Source organism: Caretta caretta, chromosome 10 (assembly GCF_965140235.1).
Source record: "Caretta caretta isolate rCarCar2 chromosome 10, rCarCar1.hap1, whole genome shotgun sequence".
NCBI classification, from domain to species: domain Eukaryota; kingdom Metazoa; phylum Chordata; order Testudines; family Cheloniidae; genus Caretta; species Caretta caretta.
The window spans coordinates 10,290,221-10,311,798 of NC_134215.1; the positions used below are offsets into that span (position 1 = coordinate 10,290,221).

Sequence of the window (21,578 nt, forward strand, 5' to 3'; positions counted from 1 at the left end):
GATTTTCCATCACACAGGAATCCCTAAGTGCATCGCAAATGGTACAGATTGTAAAGCATATATGGAAATCACTTCTCCCACCCTGAAATTCAGCCATTTTTAGGGAAAACCGTGGCAGCTGTTAAATAGTGCATAGAAATAACGTACCATAAATTTTATAAAAGGACGTGAAATGTATTATATCACAGAATATGCTGAGCTAATTTACAAGTTGGAAAGGATACAATAATTAGAACACTGTACTCTTGTGGAAAGTGCCAAGGGATGAGATCTCAGAAAGTCAAGAGCTCGGTTTTACATCTCATTTAAAAGATGGCACCTCCAGTAGTTCATTGATTCATACTGGGGTATTTGCTCATTCCTGACTCAGAGGGAAGAGGGTCCCCACCTCAGTCATTAATGTAACTTCCCTGCATCACCTGGGATTTCCCTAGAAGTCTCCCATCTAGCTAATGACAAAGCCCAACCCTGCGGAGTTTGGGAGATGTAACGAGATTCTGTGAACTGCACGGACACTGGCTCCAGTGCCCTGGAAAAGGATTGATTTGTGTGTGGAAGAGGGGGGAGTGGAATCAGATGTTGGCATCATCTCAGTGCAAATGATAAGGAATTATGTTTTTTATTTTAATTATCCTTCTATTAGTACTTTTTGGATTAGTAAATATGAAATCACACCACATATTATACAGAGCATTCAGCATTATGCTCATTTGGAATCTAAGAATGACAAGGTCCAGTGAGCCTTCTCTGCTCTCAGTATCCAACAGAGAGAGACATCCTTCTTCCAAACCCATGTCTTTCCCAGCGCTGCACCTTGCCGTATTCCTACAATTCAAATCAAAGTTATAAAATGGAATCATAGAGAACAAAGTTAAAAAATCATAACTGGGCTAATATCTGTGTAAAGATATTACACAGGAGACCACTGGATACAATAAGCAAACAAACAGAAAGAACACATAATATGCTTCACTCCCACTCTGCAAACCACTGCTCATAAATGGTAACTGCTTATACCTAGGCTGCTCAGGTTAACTCATCTGCAAGCTGAGGCATGTTACAAATCTTTAGTAATAACAGCCACCCAAAAACATACGAGAATCTAGCTAAGTCAGCTCTAGAAATTTGTCACATGCATCACTGCCTGCAAGGGTATGGTCACTTTAACACCTGACAGAGCCATAATGCTGCAGCATCACATGATCCAGGAAAATAGCCCTGGATGTCACCACCCAGCTGGGGTTGTAAAACCAGAAAACAGATAGGGCCAACTTGGCAAGAAATAGGAATGGGGACAAAATAGGCAGCAACAGTCACATATGGGCAATTTGCTCTACACTTTGATTTCAATTAAAGTGCAAGAAGAAACTGACAATGTCTGAATAAAATTGCTGAGCAGGGTCCAATATCCAAAAAGCTTCATAAAAGTACCTGAACCTAGCAGTGCTGCTGGTGTCTCAAAGGCAGTGCTCAGCAAAAAGGGTGATGGTCATGATACGAGGGGTACTCAGGGCTCACCTAGACTAGGGTAATTTGCACCGGTATAGCACTGATGTATTTACATAGGGGCAAACCCTTAGTGTGGGCACACTGCACTTCTGCAAAATGGGGTTGGCATCAATGCAGCTTATCCCAGTAAAGTTCCAAGCCCTGTTTTATCCCACTCTACAGCATCTGCTCTGAGGGGGTTGCAATGTGTGGCTCCACTGGTGTGAAGCAACCAAGCAGAAGCAAAGCCTCAGTAAGGGGAATGTATGAAAGGAAACCTCACCACTCTGACCGGCACTAAGAGAGAGAGAGAGACCCACCTGACCCAGCATCATCCTGACCTCTCCTTCTAAAGCATCAGATTGCCCAGAAGGCTGGCAGTGACTTTGGACTAGGGTCAGAAACAACACCAAAGAGTCTTTCAAACAAGCAGAAACCTCTGATGCAGCGACAGAGACAGTGCTACTGTAGCAACAGATGACATAGCCATTGAGGCCAGCAGGCTCTTTGACGTCTGACACCTGGTTTACACTTAATAGGTAGATCGACCTAGCTATGGAGCTCAGGGGTGTGAAAAATTCCCGAGCACCCCTGAGCACGATGGTTAAGCCATCCTAACCTCCAGCGTAGACCTGGCTTGGCAGATGGAAGAATTCCTTCATCAACCTAGCTCCCTCCGAGACCAACCCCTGGACCGTGTGCATCTGTCCACATGCTGCCTTTGTTTTGACTTCCTCTTACCTCATCTCTACATTCCTAACTTATTTGGTCCCTTGCTATCTAGTTCATAGTAAATAGTCCCCGGGGTGTTCTCCCTCTTCTCTTCGCTGGCTCTGACATTCTGTCTTTTCAGCCTACTACCCTATTTACTTATCGTATTTAGCACAAAGGTCCTGTTTTCAGCCTGATGATTCATTTACCTTCCTAATGCTGTCTTCCAAAAAATGAGGCCTCCCCCCTGCCCATGTATTAAATACTTATGTCAGGCTTCAGCTGCACTCCCTCTCAGGGAGGTGGATTACCTCCTACATTCCTACAGAAAACCCCCTTCCATTGATGTCAGAAGCATCTACATTATGATGCTACAGTGGTGTCGCTGCAGCTATGCCACTGTAGTGTCCATAGCATTAAAGCTAGCTCAGGTACGTCTACCCATGTGGCAGTGTAAAATACCCTGGGGCATGTGATTTTTATATGGAGTCATAACAACCTCAACTTCGGATGAGTCTAGCCAGTTGGGAGGTGACACAGTTTTTGTCCCAGTGCCCGAGGCCTGATTCTCATTTATGCTAAACCCTGCTCTGGCAGTGTAAGGGGGCCTGAAAGCGGGTGCATACCCTTAAAGGTCCCTTTACGTTGTCCGAACAGCGTAAAGGGGTCTTGGTATCAATGAGAAACAGACCTGGGTCTCTATTATTGCTTTATAAAAATTGAACTCTGCTCAGCCTGTACTTTGTGTGGGGTTTTTTGGTAGAAAAGCTATGCACAATCTCCTATTGGACAGAAGGGCCCATCAAATTTGGTATGCTGTATAGTCACAAGGCCCTGCTTTCATGACAGCTGGGGCTTTTTCTAGATATTGCTTTTGCTTTCCCTGTACAGTTTTACATGGCTCATTCCTATTCTCATGTGATTGATAGAGAGACGAATGAGGCGGAAGGAGCAGGTGGCAGCAGCCTCTGATCCGTTGCAAATTGTTTTACTCCTCTGGATCGACATGGGTTCTGGGGACCATCTTCAGAATGACTGGCTTCTTGGGTTGCAAGAAACCCTTTGTGTCCATCACCAGAGGGATCTTCACCATTTGTAGAGAAAAATGAAAAGAAAGCCAGTGAATGTGGGGAGCTAGTGAGGGACACAGCAGACATTATATTCCTTCTGACAAAAGCCCAACACCCTGGGAATGTCTACATGTCGGTTTGGGATTATGATTCACAGCTTGAGTAGACATACAGGCGCTAGCTGTCATCGAGCTAGCATGCAAAAAATAAAAGGTAGCCATGGCAGCATGAACAGCAGGAGGGGCTAACTGCCCCGAGTACATACCTCGGGTCTCTGACGGACACGCACTCAGAGAGGCTACACTCTATTTTTAGCATGCAAGCTCAGAGAGTGCTAACATGAATATGAAGTGTGGACATACCCTACAAAGCGTCCACTCATGTCTCACACCCTTTGCTTTCACTCGTTTGCATTTTTCTGACCTATTGCATGAGCCCACTGTTGCCAAATAAGTTGCTACAGGTCCAGTGAGAAGGGTGCAGTACAGGTATAATGTTCTCCAGTAGCAGGAGCAATATTGCTTCAATTCTGCCCCCCCCCCCAAGATACTGATATATTGGGAGGAGCTCAATGAGAACCACACAACTGATGAGGGAACTGGACATACAAGGAAAGGTTTCACGAGGTAAATCTGTCAAGCTTGGCTGAGCAATGACTAAGCAGAGACATGGTACCACTCTGTTAAAAGTTGATGAGTGTAAACACTGAGGAGGGAGAGGTATTGTGTGTGACATACAGGAGTAATGGAACAAAACTAAGAAAGGATTATCAGACTGAATAGCCGGAGAAACTTCCTGTCAGTGAGATGCACCAGTGAGTGTATGGTCCTAAAAATAGCCATGTAGAGGTTCCCACTCGGGCTGGAGCTCAGGATCTGAAACCCACCCCCGTCTCTGGCTTCAGAGCCTGAGCAGGACTGTCTACTTGGCTCTTTTTAGTGCCGTAAACCCTTCTTTAGACACGGACTGTGAGACTCGCTGCTGTGGGTATATTTTTAATGAGTAGATGTAGATGTACCCTTAATCAGCTCACAGTCTTGGGGTCCTTTTAGACTCAATATAACCATGTAACAAATAACCCAAATAACCATGGTAACAAACAAAAAAAACCCCAAACACCACCACATGCCTCTAATCCACGGTGAAACCTTCCTGCTTTTGTAGTGTGAACGTAAAACCAACTCTGCCTACCAGGTTCAGTGCTCCAGAATCTATCAGCCTCTGAATGGGGAAAGGGATTATGTGCGTGAGAGACACAGTGCCCCATCTGTTCTGAGACACAGGTGACAATGTGCGCATGTGATTATCTCAACGAGACTATGGTCGTGCGACGGGGTATACAAACCCTATGTTGGGCAACAAGGGGTTAAGGAGCTGTTCTGGACTCAGCTTGCCCTGCCCTACCATGCATATAAGAGATGCACAGGCTGGAGGAGGTGGGAGCAGAACAGCTCAGGGGCAGAGCAAGGAAGAGAGCAGACCCGCAACTCGCAGCTCCTGAGGGAAGAGCTGAGGGAAGGTAGGGATCTGCGCCAGGGGCACCCTGAGTGGGAGCCATTCCCCCTCTCCCATGTGGACTCAGTTTATTGGTACAGAGTGCTAACTGCGGACAATAGAGGGGTGACCTAGGGAGGGTTGACTTAAGGCTCTTCTGGGTGTTGGAGCCCTGTGTCGCCCTCACATGGCCCTGGGCCAGAGCCTGGTGAGGTGGGAGGGGCTGGGGTCCCCTATCAAAATCCCCTCTGCAGGATGAAGGGCCTAAGCCCCAGCCACTAGGCAACGCTCCCCACGAGCGAAGACCATCACAGGTAGTAAAACAAACAATACAGATACAAGGATGGATTCTCACCGGGGTGTCTTTGCAGGTTCTGAAGGAAAACCTTTGCAACAGCACAATCATGGCCACTTTCAGGCTGAGAAGGGCAAACCTCATTCCAATGCAGTTCCTGGGACCAGCTCCAAAGGGCAGGAAAATGTAGGGGTCCATGTTCTCTCTGTTCTCTTTACTGAACCTGGTTCCAATCAGAGAAAAGAAGAAACAAGTTAGGAGAAACTACTGTCTCAGGACCTGTCCTCTTTGTTGGATTTGGCATGCTCAATGGATTGGGAGGAGGCAAAGGCCTGTTTTGCATATTTCAATCAGAACTTATCTATTTTCCTTGTTCCTCCCTCACCGTACAACACCCTCCCACCCCCTTCCATGCTGGTGCCTAGAATTAGCTGTACATCTCCAGGGCTTTCAAATGAGCAGGAAGTCCGAGAATATACTTGTGATTTCATGGGAACTCTTCTCAGAACTCAAGTTGAAATTCCTCTCATCCCAGAAACTAAACCCAGAGTCCATATCACAAAAAACAGCTCTAGATCTTCTTCTTATACAAGTAAATGGACAAACTGAGCAAGTGTCTCTCCCTGTCCGGTCTGCACAAGAGCTAGCTTTTGAGACATGCCGCTCAGAAGAGAAGAGATATTCTTTCTTTGTGCTGCAAACCAGACAAGATCTGTAAAATAAAAGAGCTTTGCCAGTGAAACATTTCAATAATCCTAAGTCAAAATGACAACTTATATTTTTATAGCACTTTCCATGCCAAAGTACTTCACAGATTTTAATGGATCTACAAACTAGGTAAGGCTCACGACAATCACCATTGAAATACAGACTCTGGGGTAGAATGGAGCAGCTGTTTCATGGCATACAACAACACTACACAAACGGTTAGACGAGGAAGTGAAGAAGAATACTCTATCTAACTGTAATGGGGAAATGTAGGCAAGGTAGATTATTATACCCCAGGCTGGACTTTAGCCAGAATACCCATACTCTTATGAAAAGCAGCACGGGAACATTAATCACCACAAGTGGACAAAATTTCTATTTTACTCTGCATCTGAACCAACAGTACCTGCAGAAGGCCAGCGCTCTAGCTTCAGTGTGAGGTACAGGTGCAATGCTGACCCAGAGGATCGTGTTCCACCTGCTGAATTCCCAACACTACTTCCCAGAGCGCACACACACAATGGCAGGTGTTCGTTGGCTCTCGCCCATCCAACTGCTGAGGTGGCCCTACCATGGCTAGCTTGGGAGAGCTGTTTGGAGCTCATCGCAAAGAGGTTAAGTTGACTTCAGAGTAACTTGCACGAAACTTCTAGTTCTTTAGTTATTTTTACGTTATCCATTGAAAAGTGGTGCTATCTTCCATCAGTTGAACCACTTGCCAGCCATGTATCTGATACTAGAGCAGAGCTGGCCATCTAGCACAGTTCTCATCACTGTGCGTAAATCCCATTGGGTAATTACAGTTCGTCTGTCTAAGATTCCTCATGCAGGTTCAGCTGGACATGTTATTCTTCACGTCTCCTCCTAAACTTTGGCCCCGTGCTGCCAGGCACTGTTAAACAGCTGCCCTGTTTCACTCCAGAGGTGGGTGCATTTCAATGACTGGGGATTAGTCTGCAATAGTTTGTAGAGTTTGGGCTCTTCACATGAACACTGCTATATAAATGTCAGCTCTTAATATCATTATTGAGAGAGACAATTATTCCTGGCTCTCTGTGCCAACTTGGAATGGCTGCTGGCCTTTTGCAATCCAGTGAGGGTTAGGCCACCTAATTCCATCAGATTCTTGCCTCATTTCTCAGGGCCTGACCCATCAGTAATTCCTGAGCAGGGAACATTTCATAATGTGAACTGGAAAATTAAATTTTATTTTCAACACCTCTTTGCCCTTCCATCACTGATCTGCATGGCACTGTGCCAGTCACCCAATTGCTATGGCTTTAATGTCTGGCCATAAACCCCTCAGTGCTATAGCTGCTGAGAGCTGGTTTCAGTGTCATTTTCTTCAATACAGTTCATTAAATTCCATGCACAGTTTATGGATGTAGATCATAAAACTCCCCGCGCGGCAACGGCAGGACTGGACGTCAGACATTAATAAATGCCTCATTTAAATGTTATAGTCACGCTTCCCCCACCTTTGCTGCCATTTTCACCCACACACTTCAGGAGGAAGCAGCATTTCTTCCCCCTCCCTGGCCCTTACCTCTCAGGCCTGAACTCTTCTGGCTCTGGCCAGTATTCCGAGTCCTGATGCAGCACGTAGGCTGGGATCATTGTTACGGTGCCTTTCGGAATGGTCACTCCGTTTATCTCAATGGTTTTCTTGCAGACCCTTTCGATCCGCCCACCTACGGGGAAGAGCCTGAGGGTTTCATTCACTACCATGTCGAGATACTCCATCTGCAGGATGGCATCATAGGTGGGAGCAGCCTGGGGAGGGAAAGACAGAGGGAACCAGATTTTCAGGTACAGAGGAGGCCATCTCAGGGCTTGTCTGGCTGCATATATGCACAGTAGCCATGCTAAACAAATCGGGATGACCATGGGACCCAGGGGCAAATTGTCCTGTCCACCTCCAGCAGGACAGCACCCTCTAGCATGAGGCTGATGTACTGGTACAGTGCTGACCCAGAGGGCTGCTCCTTTAAATACTGCAGCATGGGGATGCCAATGGTTAAACTGGGGCTAGTGAGGTCCCCTCAATCCCCATCTTTGGTCCTGCCCCGCCATTCCAGGTGCCCCCTGGCACAGACAGGCAGGTCACACGAGGGAACTTCCCTAGACATCTCTACTCCCTGATGCACCCAGATGCTATCGAAAGACTGGGATGCTATGGCCAAAGGAAGCCCAGGTCACAATGGTGCATGGTGTAGGATTGACAGCCCTGGTGGGGGAAACCTCCTGTGTACAGAACAGATGCTTCGCCTTCACCCAGGTTCAGCTCAGCCCCCACGCAGCAGCGACTAGAGTGCATCTGCTGGACACAGAGCACTGCAAACCCCTCTAACCTTGTTGGGAAGAGCGGCGTCAATCTCCTCCTGCAGTCTCTGCTGCACGTCGGGGTGAGTGGCCAGGTTATATGAGAGGAAGTTGAGGGTGAAGCTGGTGGTCTCATAACCAGCTAAGATAAAGACAAGGGCCTGCGCCATAATCTCCTTGTCAGACAGAGCTGGAAAAAGAGGCAAGAAAGCACACAGGGAGGGTAAAGCCTCCCTCCTATACACTGCCCAGCTCAGATGAGAGCCCTACCCAGGCATCCATTTACTACAGTTCCTTTGCTGATCATTTAAGCACAACAGAAAAAGGTCCATCTGACATGGGTTAACCCCTCTAGAATCCAATAAGCAACAGCGGCAAGTGGTGGACTTGACTCCCCTCTCGCCCTGCTGTAAATCAGGAGTAACTCCATTAAAATCAACTGAGTCACATCCGCGTCCATGAGGTGGGAAACAGGCCCATTGAGTTTATTCACTGCAACACAGCAGCCTGAAGAGCAGGGGTAGGAGAGACCATGCTCTGGAGAGGGTTTGCGGAACTGCACTCCTGCTCCACAGTGGGTTTGAAAATATAAGAACACAACAGAGATATTCATAGGTGGACAGATGTCTGACACTCTCCCCTAGGCTCTGAGGTGAGCTGCAAGCTCCTGAGGGAAGGTTTGGACTGTGCTAAGCACACTGGCAGCACTCTGCAATAATTATTATTTAACAATTCTACTGCAGCAGTGTCAGAGGCCACAGCAGGATTAGGGCCCCATCGTGCAAGGCGCTGTACAAACACAAACCCAAAGAGTTTACAAACGAAGAAGGAGAGGGATAAAATCAAGCTATTGTGACAAAGTTCCTCTTCTGCCTTGGTGCGTCTTGTGCTTATTGGCGGATTTGCTCGCCTCAGAGATTCACGGCAACCCTCAGTCTGGCCACTTTTGCTAGTGGCTCAAACCTGCCATTTACTCAGATAACCTCATCACTGTCGAGCATGGGGAAAGGGAGGAGAACAATCCCCGCAGTCTCTGCTGACCCACCTAGTGGGTCAGGGGTAGGCCAGGGTCCTTCCCCTCTTGTGGGACCAACAATCCAGGTCACCTCTTCTTGTCTTAAATAGGGAGTTGAGGAGGATGGGGGGAACCCGGGCCCGCCCTCTACTTCGGGTTCCAGCCCAGGGCCCTGTGGATTGCAGCTGTCTACAGTGTCTCTTGTAACAACTGTGTGACAGCTACAACTCCCTGGGCGACTTCCCCATGGCTTCCTCCCAACTCCTTCTTTATCCTCACCGCAAGACCTTTCTCCTGATATCTGATAACGCTTGTACTCCTCAGTCTTCCAGCAGTACGCCTTCTCATTCTCAGCTTCTTGCGTCTCTTGCTCCCAGCTCCTGGCACACACCTCACTAACTGAAGTGAGGTCCTTTTTAAAACCAGGTGCCCTGATTAGCCTGCCTGTCCTAATTGATTCTGGTAGCTTCTTAATTGGCTCCAGGTGTCCTAATTAGCTGGCCTTAATTGGGTCCAGCAACCTCCTGATTGTTCTGGAACAGCCCATTATCCTACTCAGGGAAAGAGGACCTGCTTAATCTGGGGCTAATATATCTACCTTCAATCATTCTCCTGTTGCCATCTGGCCTGACCCTGTCACACTATGTCCAAATTTTACTTACATGACACACATTTTTATACTTTATTATGAATTGTTTTAAAATATAATAGCTACATCGGAACTCTTTGATTACCCTTGGCCTCCCTTTTACTGCTGGCCGAGTTTCTTCTACAGGGTCTTGAGGAATGGCATACAGGAAGGGAGAGTAGTTATTGGCTTTCCAGGGAGGGCGTTCCATGTGCAGAGGAAGACAGGATGAAAAGAGCGATGGGAATGACGGACAAGTGAGTGATCAAGGCTAAAGTCATTGGCAGAGTAAGGGAGGATATGGCAAGAGACAAGGGTAGAGAAGTAAGGATTTTTTTTTAAATTATAGCAACTTGGAGCACCTAGGGTCAACTCCTGAGTCATCTAGCCCTGCTGGCTTTGACTCAGATTTCACACAGGTAAATCTCCAGTTTGGTTGATTAAGTGTCGGGATTTGCCCCTCGCTCATTAGGTTTGATTCTATCCCTTTTCATATGCAGCACAAATCATTACTGTCCTGATTCTCAAGAGTGCTGAGAATTGACAACTCCCATTGGCTTCAGTAGGGATTATGGGTGCTCAGCATCTCTGAAACTCCAGCTGTCAATTCCCTTTCTCTATTTCTGAGAGAGATCCAGATCACAGCATGGATTTCTGGAAAGCACAGAACTTGCTTTGGCGGGGGTGGGAGGGAAGGAATTTCTGGTCATTCTCCTGATGTGTACTAAAACTCCGTCCCTCCAAAACCCTATATGAAATATCCCAGCTAGTGGCTGGGAGGAGGAGGGGCCTGTAGCCTTACCTTTATAGGAGTGTGTCTTCTCATTAGATTCAGAGCTGCCATCTGAACTCTGTGAGTGAACCATCAGCTGCAGGAAATCCACCCGGACCTGGGGATGGAAGGACAGAGTCAGGGCAGAGCTACAGCACAAAGGAAGGTGTGCTTGCAGTGCAGGTAGGCATGCCTGTGCTAGCTTTAATCTAGCTAGCACAGGTAACAATAGTAGTAAAGACACGGTGGCAGGGACTTCAGTGCAGGCTAGCAACCTGAGTACATACCCAGGGTTCCCTGCATGCTTGTACTGGGGCTGCTAGCCTACACTGAAGCCCATGCTGCCACATCTTCACTACTGTTACCCATGCTAACTAAATTAAAGCTAGTGTGGGCTATGCTCACCTGCGCTAATCACACCTTCCTGTGCTGTGTAGGTGCACCCTCAGAGGAGCAGTGGGTGGAATGAAAGGCTAGTCCAGCACAGGCTTTCCCTCTGATGCTTCAGCCCCAGTTCCTCCATCAGTCCAGCAGTATAAGGAGGATGCGAAGGAAGACCTCAAAGTATGGTAGATAGGAGGCTCCGTAAGGTGCAGGTTGGAGACCAATTTTGAGCAAGGGGATTATTTTCTTCTCCTGAAAGCCTGAGCACGACACCTATCCAGTCTCACCCAAATTTGGCAAACTGAGAGCTAGTATGGAGTGTCGCCTCTGGGGATGGGCTCAGAAACCTTCCCCATACAGGGTATGAACTACTCAATTTCCAGCGTGAGGAGACATACCCGCGCTAGTTCCGATCGCATTAGTGTGCTAAAAATAGAACCATAGCTGCAGCAGCATGAGCAGCGGGAGAGGCTAGCCACCTGAGAACGTACCGAGCATCTCAGATGGAATTCTACTTGGGGCACTTCGCCCTTCCTGCTGTTTGAGCTATTGCCGCCACACTTCTAATTTTAGCACACAAGCTCCATCAGAGCTGGCACGGGTCTGTTTCGTGGAGCTGGAAATTACATCTCCAGCTTAGTCATACTCTCAGAGCAAGCGCATGCATGCTAAGGAAGACGAGGTGGGCCAGACTGACCGAGTGGTCGTTCTTCTGCCTCTCCTTCTTGATGCTCTGGATAATGTTGAGGAAAAAGTCCAGGAAGCCCGAGGGAAACAGACTCACATTCATCTTATCCAGCACTGGTGTCAGGAAGGGGAACATCACTGAACAAGAGAGAAAGGAAACAGTTCCCCTCGTGGTTAACAGGCTGCAGCTCAGCAAAGAGGGCTGCAGTGGGATGTGTGCTCCAAGGCACAGCGGGAGAGTGGGCAGAGTCCGGGTAACTCGCCAAGGACAACTAGCCTGCCAAATGACCTTTTTCCGGTGCTTCTGGCTCTAATGACAACTGGTGACTCCCAGTTTATTTCACCTAGTTCAGACCCCTGGTCAAGAGGGATTACAGGAGTCCACCGCTGTGGCGTGGGTGGGAATTTCACTTGAGAATCTCCTGACTTTTACCCCTCTACTTAGCCAACTGTGGTGCCACATTCAGTGTAGTTGTCCTGCCAAGAGAATAAAAGTTCTCCCTCTTACCTCTGTATCCAGTTATTTTGCCTGGGTGCTGCAGACTGAGCTGGCCAAAGGAATGGGGGAGAATCTCTCTGTATAAGTATCTTTACAAATCTGTCAGGGAGGGCCTGATCTTACAAGGGGCTGAGCACCTCCTGAAAAGTGAAGGGGACCCTGAAATCCCAAAGGAGATGATGGGAGATAGGGTACACAGGCCCTAAGGCACTAATCTAGGAGTCTGAGTCTTTAGGTGTGTAGGATCCTCATACCTACTAACAGGAGCAGTGGGTTAAAGAAATTGAATGAGAGATACTTCTTGATGTAGGCGACAAGGGGGTCGTTGGGGTTGTTCATGGAGTCGATGTTCACACTAAATGAAGTGCTGGCCACCACGTCCAAACTGTAGGTGCCGAAGATGCTGAGGAGAGAGGTGGAAAAAATGAATGCGAGGAACTCAGCAGGACAAGGGGATCCTCCCTGGGAGAATCCTCAGCACAGAGAACTTCCCCTTCTGAAGGACTCAATACCCCCCAAACCCTGGCACCTTGGTCCTGTCAAAATCAAGTCTTTGCCCCACTTTGGGTACGAACAGGACACATTTCCCCAGTTTTTGCCAGTTCCCTTTATGACTAAATTGCCCTCAATCTCTCTCTTTATGAGCCCAGCATACTGGACAGTAGGTGTATGGAGCTGAACTGCAGTGCACGATAGCAAAGAACAAGCTCTAAATTCCATCAGCATTTCAGAGCAAGCTTGTGACGTTATTGACATAATCTGGGATCATATAGATCATTGTTGCAACCAAGGTCCTGTAGCGGCACTAAGCCTTATATAAAGGGTGGCAAATGAGGTGTCTAAGACAAGGTTATGGTTTGCTGACAATGATTATGCTGTCTATATGTGTGTATCATTTTTGTAGTTGAAGTTAAGAATATTGGCTCTATACTGTCTGTATTTGAAACTTATGCTATGCTTCTGGGTGACACTCCAGAGAAGTGGTGTCAGCTCTGCCTAGCCTGCTTGATGGCCCATTAAGGACCATCAGCTGTACAACTGACCCATTGAGAGAAGGCAGAGATGCCTTGTGACTCAGCAAGGTGTGCAGGGACATGCCTATGGACAGAACTCTGAGGTTTTTCCATGCCATGTGATGGACAGCTTGTCTTTGGAACAAAGAAAGAAAGACCACATGGCAAGAGAATCTAAAAAGCTTCTGCAGCTCCCCCATCTTGTTTTCAGTCCTGCTTCTTACCTCTGGAGGAACTTTGCTACTCTGAAGCTTTGAACCAAGGACTGAAAGACCCATCCCAGCTGTGGATGTACTCCAGAGACTTGATTTGAACCTGCAGTTTATTCTATCATTGCTGCAAGCCTGAACCAAGAACTTTGCCATTACTATATATAATTGATTCCGTTTAACCAATTCTAGCTCTCATCTCTATCTTTTCCTTTTATGAATAAACCTTTCGATTTTAGATTCGAAAGGATTGGCAACAGCGTGATTTGTGGGTAAGATCTGATTTGTATATTGACCTGGGTCTGGGGCTTGGTCCTTTTCCTTTTACTGGGGTAAAAGGCCTTGGTCCTTTTTCCTTTTACTGGGGTATTGGTTTTCCTAACCATTTGTTCCCATAACGAGTGGCACTGGTGGTGATACTGGGAAACTGGGGTGTCTAAGGGAATTGCTTGTGTGACTTGTGGTTAGCCAGTGGGGTGAGACCAAAGTCTTCTCTGTTTGGCTGGTTTGATTTGCCTTGGTGTGCACAGAAACCCCAGCCTTGGGCTGTAACTGCCCTGCTTTAAGCAATTTGTCCTGAACTGGCACTCTCAGTTGGGTCCCGCCAGAACCAGTATCGTTACACACCTCTCATCTGTAAAAGTGACTGTTAAAATAACCTTAAAATGCTTTTTCCCCGTCTGCAGTTTGTCACACTTCTAGGATAGGCCTGATTTCTCCCATCCCCAACGAGACTCTGCACCCCCCCGTTCACCCCCCAACAGCTAGTAGAGTGACAAAACCACAGAAGTGTACTGAGTAGTACCGGTCTGGTCTGATCGGGGCAGAGAGGGGCAGCGTGCAACCGAGAAACGTGCCATGAGCAGGACTGTTATGGAGATTGTCTTCATGTCACATCTCAGGAGAGGTGGGGGAGAAAAGTGGAAACGTGGAAATATTTTGTGGGGGCCTGGTTCCTATTGTGGAAGCATCAGGATATCCATGTGCATTTTAAATAAAAGTAAACTCATCTTTACAGTGTGATGGACATTTTGAGTGGAAGATGCTGTGTGAAGGCTATCATGGCCCCTCCAACTCAGCTATACTTCACAGAGCTGAAATGCAGCATGCTTAGGGTAAGCTAGAGCCAAACCAAACTCTGGGGCTGGGGCTCCCTTATGAACTCCCAAGACTTGCTCTCCACACCTGTTGTGAACACAGGCTCTTTCCTGCCAGCGCAACAAAGCTACTCACCTCTTCATTTCCAGGGACTCATCGTTATCCACTTTCTCCTGGATATTTTTCACTAAAATCTCTCCATAGCGATTCATGATAGGAAACATCTGAAATGCAAACCAAAGCACAAGGCATTGCAGACGCCTTCTGGTTCCTGAGGCAGGGTCACCGCTAGGTAGCTCAGCCTTGCTATTTGCTGGCTATCCCCTAATAATGATCAATACTCTGGTTTGAGAGGGGCATCATTAGAGCCAGGGCTCAGACATGGTTGGGAAAAAACAGGGTTGCTCTTATCTCTGTAGTTGGTCCACCGAATCATCTGGGTGTGAACTAAAAAGGGTCCCGTCCCCCCGACAACACACCCAACTTCCCCTCCAGAAAGCAGCACCTGGTGCAAAGGCCAACAGGGTGCTGTCCATCAGTGACACAAGTAGACTCTGTAGCTGTCTGCCCTGAAGGGAGAGCATAGCTGAAAAGGATTGAGAAATCCATGTAGTGCGCCTCCAGGCTACAGTGTGGAAAGGGAGACGGATGTTCCTTGGCACCAGCGGTCAAGCACCCACCCTTAGTGCTGGGCAAATATTGTTTTCTTCTGGTTTGGGGGCAATTCCCAAAAATCGGGGGGAAAAACTGTTTTGGGTCAAACTGAAAACGAGATTTTTTTTTTTTAATTTTTGGCAAACCGAACAGTTGAAAAACATATTTCATTTCGGGTTGAACAAAATGTTTCATTTTGACAAAATCGAAGTGTTTCATTTAGATCTTCACCATTTGTAAACTTTATCTGTAGGGTCTCTGATTCTTTAATTGTTTCTGTCTGTTGAATAACTAATTTCACAAGATTTAAATCAACTAAGGTGGTGGGGTGTGATTGGTTAAAGAATTGTTTCGTAATGGGCTGTGATTGGTGAAAAATACTGTTTGGTAGTACTTTAGTTTAAAATGATTGGTTACAGTACAGCTAAGCAGGACTCAAGTTTCACTATATCAACTGGGGTCCAAAAGGAAGTTCTTAGGAACCTAACTACAGGACATGGCCCAAAATCAGAGCTACCAGACCTCAACACCCAGCCAATTATATCACGCAGAAGCTGGAGCCCCAGATGACCTGACCCTGACTGGCCAGCAGGAAAAATTCATCTGCCTTATTGGGAGTGGTGAACATCGTATGCTTAGTATGTGTATTGTGTTTTGGTAACTGTTAATAAATAGAGGTTAAGGATATTACTGTGTTAGGATCTTTCACTGGTAAAAGGCCCCACAAACCCGCAGAAGATTACGCCCTGAGCCCTCGGAACTGGGTAAGGGTGGGGTGACTAAATTAACCGGCGTTATGCCTTGAGCCTACGGAAAGATAAAGGAGGGGTGGTATTCTATAGTGTGCGAGTGACAAGCCATGGCGGTGAGAGTGACCGAGTATGTACCTATTATCTCAGATGGATACACACTTGGGGTGGCTAACCTGTCTTGCCACCCATGCTTCCATGGCCACACTCTATTTTTAGCATGCTAGCTGGATCACAGCTGGCAGGAATACATCTCCTCGAGCTGGGAATCGCCCCCCCAGCGCTCTGACTGAAGATCTACCCATTGTGCTGCCTTCTTCTTCGTGAAGAGGGATCAGCAAGAAGAAATCTCAGGTCAATGGTGGGATCCCTGGCAACAGATTGCCATACCCTAGTATGTCAAATCTTGGAAAGAGAATGTAGCCATTTCATTCCCCAGAGGTCAGTTCCTTCCTGAGAAAGCTATGATGAGGGGCAGAATGGGGAAAAACCCACCACCCTCACCCTGACTGAAAAAACATCATGTTGCTGAAATGCCCATAAGGATGGTTGCTTTTGGCGGAGGCCCTTTTGGAAAATGAGTCTGGCAAGGGGATGGGTGGCACAGCAGGATGATTTTCCAGGTGGCTCTGTATTGAGGCACCAAACCCAAATAGCCTTCAAGCCACTGGCTCAAGCTGGAACTATTAATGTAATCTGGACTTCACCTCCTTTAGCTTCCCGCTGGTGAACGTTGGAGAGAGCACAGTGCGGATCCTTTTCCACTGCTCATCAGTAGCTACCGTAAGGGCAGACTCCAAATCTCCACTTGGACCAAAGACCTAAATGGGGAGAATAAAGTAAAAGGTACCTGTTTATACAGTGCATAGGATTTCAACCAGCACCTTCACATGATCGTCCTGAACATGGAACTCTGACCGTGCCCACAACGCCTTAGGAATGGGACCCCTGCTGCCTGCACCAGGAAACTCTAGGATCAGGCCCATTGTCATACTACTGCAATATGGAAGCAAAGGCTTTTCCCTGCCTGGTGGGTGAAACAATGAATTATGTGCAATGCTACAGTATATTTGAACTGAAGCACTCCAAATATCAATCAACCAGGCCTTACAACCCCCTGTGAGGTTGGTATCATTACATATATTTTATAAATGGGGAAACTGAGGCACAGAGATGGAAAGTGACTTGCCCACGGTCCCACAGTGAGTCAGTGGCAGAGCCGAGAATAGAACGCAGGTGTCCTGTCTCCCAAGGCCTGTCCTGTGAGCAGCCCATGTTACTGAAAGTTTGCATTGCTCTAGGAGAAACCCTGCCTTCCCACCCCACACACAGGTCTGCATAGGAAAGGCTTATCCTGGATACCTACCCGGCGATTGGTAAAGAGGGTATAGCACTCTTTCACCAGGATGGTTTTGATGATTACAGGGTCCAGAATAGCCAGGACTGGCTGCCTGCCATCAAAAAATCTAGGCCAAAGAGAAACTCTGAATCAGTCCTTTGCGTGTATCAGATAGAGCAGGAGTGTCTTGGTTTAGTTATGAATAAATAATCATCCATACTAATTTACAATGCCCAATACCAATGGGCCTCAATTCTCGTCCCCTGCAAACTCCCCTAAAACCCATCAAAAGGGATAAGATTCTGAAATTGTTTTATTACTCAGTAAAAAGGAGAAATGGGGGTGGAGGAATAGTTCCAAGCATTGATATCTAGCATTTCTAGCAAATATCTGCACTACTGAGAATAGCATTGCCAAAGCGGGGTGTGTTTGGGAAGGGGGATGCTGATTATCTCTGTATTGATTATGCTGTCTGATCTCTCTTTGTTTCCCTCATTGCTGCTACCTGGTGTTAATAAATCCACCCAGATTAGCCCAAATGGAAGAAAAATGAATTTCTCTGCACAGCGTCTCAGACAAACAGAGGGGAAAAAACCCAAACATCTGCAGTGTCTGTTTTTAAATCAAAGTATGTAGAAAAACATTAAAATCCAAGGCTTGGGCCCAGGGGTGGGAGAGCCGGGGGTGCATGTGTGTGTCTCAGATTTCACAAGCACTTTTATCTTTTAAAAATGTTTTGAGCTCATGAAACTTTTCAGAGTTTTGTGCAACAATTTCCCTCCGAGAGGATCCTAAGGGAAATGTGATGAGAAAGCCTCCTATACTTCTGTCCACACAAAACCTGAATTGTGAAAGAGGCATCAGGACTAAAAGGTAGCTCGTGCCCTGATTGTAGGAGGAGCTGATATGCAAGATAAAAACCTGCAGCAGCAGCCTGGGGCTCTGCTCTGTGAGGGCCAGACAGAATGGCAACTTCAAAGGCTCCAGGCTCATTTTGGGATCTAGAAGCCATGATTTCTTGAGGGGGTTGTAAAGCTGGGGAAAGGCGGTCTCCCTTCCTTGGCTGGAAAGGCTTACTCGGAGCACAGGGGTACAGTCTGTACTGCACTGACGGGAGGTGCCATTATCTCCGGTTTAGGTGGAAGGGGAAGCACTCCACAGACAGAAACGGCATCTCTGAAAGTGCTGCTGCTGAGGAACAAGGGAGAGCACAGAGAGAGGCAGTTTGTGCCTCCCCGGGACACCCATGAATTAGAGATTTTGTGCAGTGGAAAACTCACCCCCAAATTTTACCATATTTCTGGAAACACTTCTTGTCGAAATCCAGAATTCCCTGCCAGAGAGAGAGACAGAGGTTAGATGTCTGCAGGTAAACAGTGAGCAAAGGAGGGCCGCAGCTTGGGTTTCATTGGAATACATTTCTCCGCAGCAAACCAGAAATAAATGGCAGAGATGGGTCAGGTGGGCAGAAGGGAAAGGTGGGCTGCCCTGAGGAGCAGATACGTCTTCACTGCCAAAAACAGGGTGTGTTCTTAACTTGAGTTAGCTAACACACCTTTTATTCTGCAGGGAAGACAACCCGTAAGTGTGAATCCAACCTAAAGGCATCACCTACACTTAGGGTGACCATCTGTGTTGGATGGAAATAAGGGAAAACCACATGAAAAAATTGTCAATGCTTTATTTTTAGGGGCATTTTAGGGACAAGCCATTTCCTGTGGCATACCGTGTATCTTTCTCTGAAGAGAACATCTCTCCTGCCCTTAGGTGTAAAGTGTAATTATCAAAAGATTCAATGTAATGTTTGGTTTCAGAGCAGCAGCCGTGTTAGTCTGTATCCGCAAAAAGAAAAGGAGTACTTGTGGCACCTTAGAGACTAACCAATTTATTTGAGCATAAGCTTTCATGAGCTACAGCTCACTTCATCAGATGCATACAGTGGACAATACAGTGGGGAGATTTTATATACACAGAGAACATGAAACAATGGGTGTTACCATACACACTGTAACAAGAGTGATCAGGAAAGGTGAGCTATTACCAGCAGGAGAGCCTGGGCGGCGGGGGAACGGGACCTTTTGTAGTGATAATCAAGGTGGGCCATTTCCAGCAGTTGACAAGAACAGTAGCAGGGGAAATAAACAAGCAGAAATAGTTTTACTTTGTGTAATGACACAGCCACTCCCAGTCTTTATTCAAGCCTAAGTTAATTGTATCCAGTTTGCAAATTAATTTCAGTTCAGCAGTCTCTCATTGGAGTCTGTTTTTGAAGTTTTTTCTGTTGAAGAATTGCCACTTTTAGGTCTGTAATCGGGTGACCAAAGAGACTGATGTGTTCTCTGACTGGTTTTTTAATGTTATAATTCTTGACGTCTGATTTGTGTCCATTTATTCTTTTACGTAGAGTCTGTCCAGTTTAGCCAATGTACATGGCAGAGGGGCATTGCTGGCACATGATGGCATATATCACATTGGTAGATGCGCAGGTGAACGAGCATCTGATAGTGTGGCTGATGTGATTAGGCTCTATGATGGTGTCCCCTGAATAGATCTGTGGACACAGTTGGCAACAGACACAGTTTGTTGCAAGGATAGGTTCCTAGGTTAATGTTTTTTGTTGTGTGGTGTGTGGTTGCTGGTGAGTATTTGCTTCAGTTTGGGGGGCTGTCTGTAAGCAAGGACTGGCCTGTCTCCCAAGATCTGTGAGAGTGATGGGTCATCCTTCAGGATAGGTTGTAGATGCTTGATGATGCGTTGGAGAGGGCCTAACTATCTATAATGCCGTCGCATAGATGCAGCTTATACCGACGGGAGGGCTTTTTCTCTTGGGGCAACACCACCACCTCCCAGAACAATGGTAGCTACAATGACTGAAGCATTCTTCCTTGGACAAAAATGCATCTACACGGGTGGTTAGGCTGGTGTAACTATGTCAGTCAGGGGTGTGGATTTTTCACACCCCTGACTGGTGTAACTATGTTGACCTAACTATTACTATAGACCAGGGTTTAGCAATGGTGAATTAGGAACCACAATACAGACTTGACATCAGTTCCCCTCTCCTAAAGTTCTGAAGCCAAGTTGCTCCCATGGTTGGGGTACAATTTTCTCTAAGGGAACATCTACACGGGAACACTCAGGAAAGATGAATTAACTAAAGGGGTGACTTTAAAGTGCATTATTTAAAACACATTAAACCCTTCTGTTGATGTTCTTCATTCAGAAGTAAAGTGGCCTTTAAGGAACTTCAGATTCATGCCTTGAGTTAATTCAGCTTAACTTTCCTGAAGATCCCCATGAAGAAATGCCCTGAGTTTCCTATAGACACCAGGCATAGACCTCCTATTAAACCTTCCCACAGGAGCAAGGCAGAGACACCCCCCACCCTACGACCACAGGTTAGTTAAGAGCCATTATCCTCTGAATGGGCAGATAGCATAAACTCCCACCACTCACATTCCGGTATTCGTGAAATGTTCCGATGAAAGGCAGAGGCCTTGGCCCAGGAATACCCAGCTTCTTAAAGAATCTGTATGGCCAGATCCCATAACTGCGGAGCAAACAGAGATCAAATACATGAACGACAGGTCATTTATACGTGAATGGCCTTCGTGCTGATGGTTTAAACAGCTGTCACTGTCACTTAGGTACTGCTGAAATAATGGAGAGAGAACGCATGTACGAAGGAGCAGGGCTTTGTCTAGTTGTCTTTTTCTCTGTCTAGTGAGAAGGGTATAAGCGTGTTAAAGTTGCATTTACCTTCTTGCGCCGTTCTCCATATGGCAAAATCCTCTCCACCCAACTAAAGCCCAGATGATCACACTCCATGCAGGTGGAGTGAGGGGAGAGGAAACCCACCCCCTAGTCCAGTGCTAGGGTGAGGGGCAGCTGCTGTTCCTGTCTATGGGCTGGAATGTGGCAGCATTCCACAGCCCTTCAGCGCTAGTCATGCAGAATACAGTAGCCACGGGATCAGCGTAAAGCAGCCCATGCATGGCTTTCTGACTGGTACTATAAGGGGCCAGCGCAGAGGCTCTTACCATGGCTATCAGCTGTTCAGAGATCAGCTTGCAGCCCCTAAGTGCTTACCCTATGCAAGAGTTGAACAGTGTGGAGGGCCTTGCACCAGCTCTCTGTGTCACAGATACTGTCCCCTGCAGTGCTCAGCAAGGAGTCAGCTTCCAGATGGTCCCAATAGTCTGCCTTAGCTTCCTTGCCATGTTACTCCATGTGGCCTCCTACATGAAAGTAGCGTGGGTGTTTAAAATGCAGGTCAGAATGCTCTGACAAAGCAGCATACAGTCACTGCCCAAAGCATAGCAGTTTCAGCAGGGCTCTGCAGTTTGGAGCTGTTACCCTTATAATTTTTTTTATAAGGGCACAAAGTGTGTTCCATTGCCAATGTGTAAAGGGTGCAGCATGGGAATCCCCAGCAGGTACAGA

The 21,578-nt window shown here is 47.0% G+C and overlaps 1 protein-coding gene across 1 annotated transcript in view; it reads right to left on the bottom strand.

Moving 5' to 3' along the window:
- Nucleotides 1–600: 600 nt before the first annotated feature.
- The window catches only part of LOC125643929 (cytochrome P450 3A24), a 32,419-nt gene continuing 11,441 nt past the window's right edge, over nt 601–21,578 (bottom strand). The window contains exons 4-15 of the mRNA XM_048867212.2: nt 20,592–20,685; nt 18,416–18,468; nt 17,163–17,262; nt 16,504–16,617; nt 14,529–14,617; nt 12,328–12,476; nt 11,585–11,712; nt 10,534–10,621; nt 8,118–8,278; nt 7,313–7,539; nt 5,119–5,281; nt 601–3,283 (exon numbers count right to left, since the gene is read on the bottom strand). Coding sequence (XP_048723169.2) covers nt 3,188–3,283; nt 5,119–5,281; nt 7,313–7,539; nt 8,118–8,278; nt 10,534–10,621; nt 11,585–11,712; nt 12,328–12,476; nt 14,529–14,617; nt 16,504–16,617; nt 17,163–17,262; nt 18,416–18,468; nt 20,592–20,685 — 1,462 coding nt within the window. The 3' untranslated portion in view covers nt 601–3,187. The remainder of the gene's footprint in view (nt 3,284–5,118; nt 5,282–7,312; nt 7,540–8,117; nt 8,279–10,533; nt 10,622–11,584; nt 11,713–12,327; nt 12,477–14,528; nt 14,618–16,503; nt 16,618–17,162; nt 17,263–18,415; nt 18,469–20,591; nt 20,686–21,578) is intronic.